The sequence below is a fragment of the Electrona antarctica genome (genome assembly GCF_951216825.1).
Source record: "Electrona antarctica genome assembly, chromosome: 5".
Lineage (NCBI taxonomy): Eukaryota > Metazoa > Chordata > Actinopteri > Myctophiformes > Myctophidae > Electrona > Electrona antarctica.
In genome coordinates, this window is record NC_136810.1 from 43,310,143 (window position 1) to 43,319,240 (window position 9,098).

Below are 9,098 nucleotides of genomic sequence, written 5' to 3' on the forward strand. Positions count from 1 at the left end.
TAGCTTTTGAACAACTCCATAATAACAAAGACATGGCCGATGTCAAATAAACAACACACATCAACAAACCTCAATCAAACTAAGCAATTTAAAATGTTTAAAATGTGATCCAGCCGCTTGGCATGCACCTTACTAGCTGATATAATGTAAACCCAATACAAAACACAACCACATTTACCATATAATGGGACTAATGGGGTGGTGGTAAATGGTGCATTTATATAGCGCATAGATTGTGCATTACATTCACCCATTCACACACCATCCAACACATCGGGAGCAATTAGGGGTTCAGTGTCTTGCTCAAGGACACTTCGACACTAACTCTGGGGGAGCAAGGTTCGAACATCCAGCCACTCTACCCCTGAGCCACCGGTGGCTGTGATTTGTCTTTCAGTCTGCAACAAAGCACTGGGCTAAAAGGCTAATGTCTGTTCTCGGTTGGCTAAAGTCAAGGCAGTCAACAAACAAAGTAGTTTATCACATTCCAGAAACCATTTGTATTAATAGAATACATTCGACCCACCAAATTGGTGTCAACTGTAATCTGTACTGTACTTTACTTGTTACATATTGTTTTTTTTATTTGCGTTATCTGTGTCGCTGACCTTACAAATGGCAGATCTACAAGCTCGCAACACGACGCGCTGCGACGCATCCTGAACTTGGAGATCGGGGCTATTTAATTATCTATGCCCGACAAACACGACGCGAAGCATAATTCAGGCTTTATTGTTAACCAGGGCTAACGCCACCCGTGCTGGGGGTGTGGCGGGTTTCCTTGAGGGTGTTCCAGGTGGTCCCCAGCTAAATGATGGAGGGTTTGTAACCAAATGGACCCTTGTGTAGATCTTTAACTGTTGAGAGCACAATATAACATGAAACCTTGGTTTCATATTACACTCTCAAGTTAAATTATTGTTAGAACATCTGCATTACTTAATTTACAAGAAGTCTACACAATTAGAGAATGTAGAAGAATTGTAATTTTGATCAACGTTTTCCTGTTATCTCTCCTAATGGTACAAACATCTGTGGACAAAATCTTATCCAACGACCACATCTTTAGTTTTGTGTTTTCAGAAGCTTAATGTCATCAAATGGTGGTCCGTGGCGGCGCAAATACAAAATAAATAATGGGCCTTGATATGAAAAGGGTTGAAAACCACTGTGCTAGAGTATTATTTTTAATAAGCTCGACAAATTAAGAACGACAAAACTGTGTGTATTTTTTGATTATCAAAAGGCCCGTGTCGTGTGTGTCAGCACACCCTCGAGGGGTTCTTTCTTGTGGTTGACCACAACAAGCGACGCACAGTGTCAGTTATATACCACCGTACCCCAGTAATCACTGTCACCGATACCTTATGTTAAGCCCAATATAACGTTTTATGTTATTATTAGCTAGTCGGGGCCGGGGGAAAAGTATTAAACAACGCCATTGTCTACTCTATTTTTGCAAATCAGTAGAGCTGCATGCAGGCAGACTAAAAGCCCCCCCCGGCTAATGCTAGCCTAGCCTATGTCCGATGTGTTGTACATGTACAGCTTGCTTGGCTAGCTGCTACCCTAGGCTAGTAGCCATTTTGGAAGGGGAAATGTATATATATAAATATATATGCCTTACCTTTACGAAAACAACTTCAGCTTTGTAATGTTGCGTGGCCGCCAAAGAAGAAATAAGAAACGGATGAAAAAGAAAAACGAGCGTGTTTTTGTGTGGGATTATTTCCAATTTGAGACCTGTATGTCACTGCAGCGAAATAATGAACCATTGCCAACCCTAACCTCAGTGTTGCCAGGTTCTTTGAAAGAAATAAGCGAACGGGTCTATCGTGAAAACAAGCCACTCCACAACATTTGCAATTCTATTCATCGGCTATTTGAAAATATTCAAAATATTTTCATATATGGATCCGCGGACACATACATGGCGGTCCTTGACATGAATCTTATTAAACATTTATTTAAATAACTACACTTTACTTCAGAAACAAACCCCCGCAACCGCGAAGACCACCATATTTTACAAGCAACTTTACAGAAAAACAAGCCCAAAGTGGCTTATAATAAGCGGGCATGGCAACACTGAACACCAGCCCTCTTCCCTCCTCTGTCTCTCTTCCCCGGACCCCTACTGGTTGCAGCAGCCATCCGCTCCGGGCTCCAAGAAAAGTTGTACTGCTCTGTTGTTGTTGTTGTTGTAATAATAATATAGGTAGGCCAGATTTAGCGGTAGTAGTAATAGTAGTAGCAGTGCAGCAGTAGTGTTATATTTAGTAGTAGTAGTAGGGCAGCTGAGAGGCTCCGACAGCACCCGAGTGGCATGTTTTCCTAACATGGTTTTTTGGGACCCTTTTATGGTGTCTACTGTCTAGTTACGTTTTCTTCTTGTTGCCCGGGTCAACTAATGTCCCATGGGGGTTATTTTTAACCATTTCTTACACCTACCCCCAAAATTAACCATTGATTGATTGAAATATTTATTAACAGTTTGCAGAATTACAGTACATTTCAAGCACAAACTCAATACAAAGACTGTTAACTGTGAGTGGACAACCCAATTAAGCATTACACTTGTTTACAAGAGGGTCCACCTTGTGGAGTGGCGAGTGGGTCGGACAGACTTGCTAAAACCCCACAGGCTGGTGCGCAGCCTCAGATCTGCAGATAGGGCCCTTCTTGTTCCACCTATAACTCATCTTGTCACCCGAGGTGACCGGGCTTTTGCGGCCCGCGCTCCATCGCTCTGGAATGCCCTCCCCTTGGCCCTTAGGCCCTTTAAACAGCTTTTAAAAACACACCTGTATGTCAAGTGTTTTTCCTAATTTCATGTATGTGTGTAGGTGTATTAAATGTCTCCAGCGCATCCTTGGGTTGACCTGGCGTGATCGTGTACCACACACAGAAGTCCTGAGTAGAACCGGCACCAAGAGTATGGAGGCCACACTCCTTCAGTACCAACTGCGGTGGGTTGGCCACACCATCAGGATGCCAGAGGACAGGCTTCCACGCCAACTGCTCTATGGCCAGCTACATCATGGCCAACGATCTGCAGGAGGTCAAAAGCGGAGATATAAGGACCAGCTCAAAACCGCACTGAAGAGGTGTGGAATACAGCACACCCAGCTGGAAAGCTCTGCCTCAGAACGGCCTTTATGGAGGCAGCTTTGCCATACTGGACTAAAGCGTTTTGAAGAGGAGAGGAGTGAGGCGAGGGAGAAGAAACGCCAGAAGAGAAAGATGACCACTGCAGCCAAGGCCACAACTAATACTGACTTCATATGCCCTCACTGCAATAAACCATGTGGCGTACATTATGTATGTAGGTGTGTATGTATGTATATGTGTAGATATGCATATATGGAGGTGTGTATGTATGTATATTTTTCATTTATTTACCTTTCTTTCTATCCGTGATGTGTTTTGATCTGATGTTATGCTTTATTATCTCTGATGTTCTTGATGTTCTTTATGATTGTTGTTTTTAATCCTGTCTGTAAAGCACTTTGTAACTTTATGTTTGGAAAGGTGCTATATAAATAAAATCCATTCATTCATTCATTCATAGTCGACTTGGGCACCCTCCTCGCTAAATCATCAGAAGAATGCCCAGTGTAATTATATTTGTACTGATTGTGCAAACTTAGCCTCATATCTCTGTAAGCAGCTACATATACTATTTGTACAAGCAATCTATATGGATCTCCTGATGAATGTGATATGTGGCCAAATTTGACTGAGGGGCTGCCATTGGACTTTTTTGAATTTTCGTTTTTTTTCATGTCATATGAAAGCAGGGAATCATAGCTTCAAATTTAAGGGGAGGCACTGGGGGGGCACTGCCTGGGGAGGCACTGGGGGGGGGCACTGTCTGGGGAGGCACTGGGGGGACACTGGGGGGGGGGGGGCAATGGGGGGAACTGACTGGGGGGGCACTGTCTGGGGAGGCACTGGGGGGACACTGTCTGGAGGGGCACTGGGGGGCACTGTCTGGGGAGGCACTGGGGGGAACTGTCTGGGGAGGCACTGGGGGGGCACTGTCTGGAGGGACACTGGGGGGACACTGTCTGGGAAGGCACTGGGGGGGCACTGGAGGGGACAATGGGGGGCACTGGGGGGAACCGTCTGGGGAGGCACTGGGGGGGCACTGGAGGGGACACTGGGGAGGCACTGGGGGGGAACTGTCTGGGGAGGCACTGGGGGGGAACTGTCTGGGGAGGCACTGGGGGGGGCACTGGAGGGGACATTGGGGGGGCACTGGAGGGGACACTGGGGGGGGAACTGTCTGGGGAGGCACTGGGGTGACACTGTCTGGAGGGGCACTGGGGGGGCACTGTCTGGGGAGGCACTGGGGGGTCACTGTCTGGGGAGGCACTGGGGCGACACTGGGGGGGGCACTGTCTGGGGAGGCACTGGGGGGTCACTGTCTGGGGAGGCACTGGGGGTCACTGTCTGGGGAGGCACTGGGGGGCACTGTCTGGGGAGGCACTGGGGGGGGGGAACTGGAGGGGACAATGGGGGGAACTGTCTGGGGGGGCACTGTCTGGGGAGGCACTGGAGACACACTGGAGGACACTGGGGGGGCACTGTCTTGGGAGGCACTGGGGGGGCAAAGGGTGGGCACTGTCTGGGAGACACTGGGGGGGCACTGTCTGGGGAGGCAATGGGGGGATATTATCTCTGATGTTCTTGATGTTCTTTATGATTGTTGTTTTTAATCCTGTCTGTAAAGCACTTTGTAACTTTATGTTTGGAAAGGTGCTATATAAATAAAATCCATTCATTCATTCATTCATAGTCGACTTGGGCACCCTCCTCGCTAAATCATCAGAAGAATGCCCAGTGTAATTATATTTGTACTGATTGTGCAAACTTAGCCTCATATCTCTGTAAGCAGCTACATATACTATTTGTACAAGCAATCTATATGGATCTCCTGATGAATGTGATATGTGGCCAAATTTGACTGAGGGGCTGCCATTGGACTTTTTTGAATTTTCGTTTTTTTCATGTCATATGAAAGCAGGGAATCATAGCTTCAAATTTAAGGGGAGGCACTGGGGGGGCACTGCCTGGGGAGGCACTGGGGGGGGGCACTGTCTGGGGAGGCACTGGGGGGACACTGGGGGGGGGGGGGGGGCAATGGGGGGAACTGACTGGGGGGGCACTGTCTGGGGAGGCACTGGGGGGACACTGTCTGGAGGGGCACTGGGGGGCACTGTCTGGGGAGGCACTGGGGGGAACTGTCTGGGGAGGCACTGGGGGGGCACTGTCTGGAGGGACACTGGGGGGACACTGTCTGGGAAGGCACTGGGGGGGCACTGGAGGGGACAATGGGGGGCACTGGGGGGAACCGTCTGGGGAGGCACTGGGGGGGCACTGGAGGGGACACTGGGGAGGCACTGGGGGGGAACTGTCTGGGGAGGCACTGGGGGGGAACTGTCTGGGGAGGCACTGGGGGGGGCACTGGAGGGGACATTGGGGGGGAACTGTCTGGGGGGGCACTGGAGGGGACACTGGGGGGGGAACTGTCTGGGGAGGCACTGGGGTGACACTGTCTGGAGGGGCACTGGGGGGGCACTGTCTGGGGAGGCACTGGGGGGTCACTGTCTGGGGAGGCACTGGGGCGACACTGGGGGGGGCACTGTCTGGGGAGGCACTGGGGGGTCACTGTCTGGGGAGGCACTGGGGGTCACTGTCTGGGGAGGCACTGGGGGGCACTGTCTGGGGAGGCACTGGGGGGGGGGAACTGGAGGGGACAATGGGGGGAACTGTCTGGGGGGGCACTGTCTGGGGAGGCACTGGAGACACACTGGAGGACACTGGGGGGGCACTGTCTTGGGAGGCACTGGGGGGGCAAAGGGTGGGCACTGTCTGGGAGACACTGGGGGGGGCACTGTCTGGGGAGGCAATGGGGGGATACTGCGGGGGCAATGGGGGGGGGGGCACTGTCTGGGGAGGCACTGGGGGGACACTGGGGAGGCACTGTCTGGGGGGACACTGGGGGGCACTTAGCTGGTTCCAAAGTTATAGTCGACTTGGGCACCCTCGCTAAATCATCAGAAGAGTTCCCAGTGTAATTATATTTGAACTGATTGTGCAAACTTAGCCTCATATCTCTGTAAGCAGCTACATTTGTACAAGCAAACTATGGATCTCCTGATGAATGTGATATGTGGCCAAATTTGACTGAGGGGCTGCCATTGGATTTTTTTGAATTTTCGTTTTTTTCATGTCATATGAAAGCAGGGAATCATAGCTTCAAATTGACATATTGGTTCAGTTTGACCCACCAGTTTTAGAGATATGGCTTATATAATGTCTCGCAGAGAAAACAATGTCGAGTTGAGAAAACAGGCTTGAAAGGTTTACTTCTGTGGACTCTAACATTAAACCTAGCGCATGTTTAAGCATTTATTTCATATTTACATGTCGATTTCAGCTCTGAGACTTATTTCCGACATGCTCTAGTATGCGAAGAGTCTGCCTGTGCTATTAACTCATTTTGGATTCAAAGAAAAAAAAGTTGTTCTCCTCTGGTGAAAAGCTGAAGGTTGTGCGATGGCATTCTCTGAGACACTGTTCATCATAGCCGGGGAGCCACAGCCCAAAGCTCAAGGAATAGAGATTAACCTGTGATGTCATGACATACTTTTTATTTGTGTTTTTGAGGGGCGCTAGCCTCTCCTATACATAAGATGTTTGTCTTTAGTTCAATGTCTGTTTTGTAAACGCCATTGACAATGAAGGGAAAATTTCATAATGTAACTCATTACATCATATTGTCTCTTTATTGTTAATGGCGTGTTGGCACCGTTTGTTTTATATCACCATTGCATCTCCTAATCAACATGAATTAGACTTTAATATATTAGCTTAGCGCCCCTCAATTCACACGGGTGTGATTTCTTCTATTAATTTGGTCATTAAGGTCCACAGAATGGTCTGCTCTGCCGGAAATATCGCGAAAGAAAGTTAATACCACACCATAGATAACCAATATAAGAAAAATGTCAGCATACTTTAAGTAGCATGTGACAAACTAGGGGGTTTTCATGATTCTGAATCCATTCCAAGCATTAGTTTTGCACGAAAAACACCCCTTGGCCTAAAAACGTCCATAGCCGTCATCACAAATGGGATGTGATGTGAGGTCAGCACATTTAGGCAAGTGGATATGGCCGAATTTAGGTCAAGGAGTGTTTCAAAATTTGGGTGACTGGCTATCAACCTTTTTTTGAGCTCTGAACCACTAACACTTTATTATTCTTCTTCTTCTAGAGTAACCTTTATTCATTTCCAAATGAGTGTAAAAACTCAGTGCTAGCTCCCGTGGTGTAGGTGCCCTGCCCATATATGGACATAATGGTCAGATCGGATCTGAGTGAACAGTTCGGCAGAGGGCACCGCACTCCCTCGAGTCAAGATCCTTATGGTTTGTTGAGTCTGATGTCATGATGACACGGTTTGTTTGGGTCTGATGTCGTCGCAGTCAGCATGACACATTCCATATTTGGGTCTAGCTGCAGTGGGAACTCTATGTATGGTTATGTCTGAGTCATGGTGACGAGGCAGTGGATTGTCCAAATTTGGGCACGGGTGACCACCCATAAGTGTCGGCATGCAGTATCACAGATAAGATATAGTGATATCAACTTAGCTGATGAATGTTGCAAAAAGATTTGAGATTATTTCCATTTGTCTGATGATCTGAGAAGTGAAGATGGCTGAACCAGGCTCTACTGACTCCAGCGGTCAGTGTGCATCCACGCCAGGTGGCAGTGGCAGGGGGACGCTGAAGGGATACAGACTGCCAGCTGCCCTGTCTCCTGGACGCCTTCCCACCATACGAGCCAGAGACCTCACCTTGGGCGGGGTGAAGAAGCCAACTTTTACCCCAAACTTGGCCGCCCGAAGAACCAAAGACACAAAAGCTGAAGGCGAACCAAGGAGAGAGAGGAGGGACGGAGGAAAACTATCTAAAAACAGGGCTCGACCGGAGCTCATCCAGTCCCACTCTATCTTCGAAGAGCGTCCATCGGAGATGACGGCGAAGAGGAGAGTCGCGTATGAGAGCGTGGCACCCTCGCCTGTCGTCAAAATCAAGAGGGAGACCGAGGAGGAAACCAAGGAGAACCTACGCGACCTGGAACGAGGCAACATTTTAGATGACCCTTCTTTAAGGAGTGAAGAGAGAAGCTGTCCTGTCCAGCTCCCCCTCACGGTATCGGGATGGGCATTCAAGGAGGAATATGCTGCAGAAGCTCTTCTCAAAGTCGAAAAGGTCGAGCAAGATCAAGGAGGGCCAGGACCTGTGATTAGAGTGAAACAGGAGCCGCCTGACGATGGCGTCCTCCCGATTAATAGGGAACCGATGGACAATTTGTCCCAGCCTCCCCCTCTCCCTGAGCCTGACCTTTTGTCTGACCTCCTGCGCAGATGGAGTCTCAGCGCGGGGGAAGAGCTGCTCTTCATGCAGCTCCCTGACTCCCTGCCTGGCCTGCCCCGAGCCAAAGAGTCCCACCCGTTAAGGACAGAGGCACGGACGCAACATGGCAGCCCGTCTTTGCTTGTGAAAACGGAGTCTCAGCGAGAGCGACCGGAGGGGAATAGGTGCACCCTGCGTGACCTGAGGGAGGGTCTGGTGGGAAAGATGGTGGTGCGGAAGTCTGGACGCGTTCAGCTCATCCTGGGAGACGTCACACTTGACGTGGCGTTGGGCACTCCATGTGCTTTTCTTCAGGACCTGGTGTCAATTGGGATGGACGAAGGAACAGGGGATATGACCGTGTTGGGACACATCAAACAGAAACTGGTTTGCTCGCCAGACTTTGAGGCTCTCCTGGAGAACAGAACATGATAATGTTCCAGTGGATTTTAACACAGTTAATTTCTACTCGGAGTGTACAAATGGAAGGAAATGGGTCTTTGCGGGCCATTTTGGCTATTTGTAGATTGGAACCATGGATTTTAGCGTGAACGCCTATTCAATGCTGCTAGACTATGAAGAAGGCCTATCGGAGGCGTATTCTCCATTGGCCGTAGCCTGGGGTCCATATGCTTTCTATGGCATAGGCAGCTCCCGGCAGGATCCG

At 49.2% G+C, this 9,098-nt stretch overlaps 1 protein-coding gene across 1 annotated transcript; it reads left to right on the forward strand.

The window, feature by feature from the left end:
- Positions 1-7,726: 7,726 nt before the first annotated feature.
- On the forward strand, positions 7,727-8,863 carry LOC306923994 (DNA-directed RNA polymerase III subunit RPC4-like; the record flags this gene model as incomplete). Its single annotated transcript, XM_079502338.1, has 1 exon — positions 7,727-8,863. The coding sequence occupies one exon, from the start codon at positions 7,727-7,729 to the stop codon at positions 8,861-8,863; it is 1,137 nt and encodes a 378-aa protein (XP_079358464.1).
- Between the last annotated feature and the right edge of the window lie 235 nt (positions 8,864-9,098).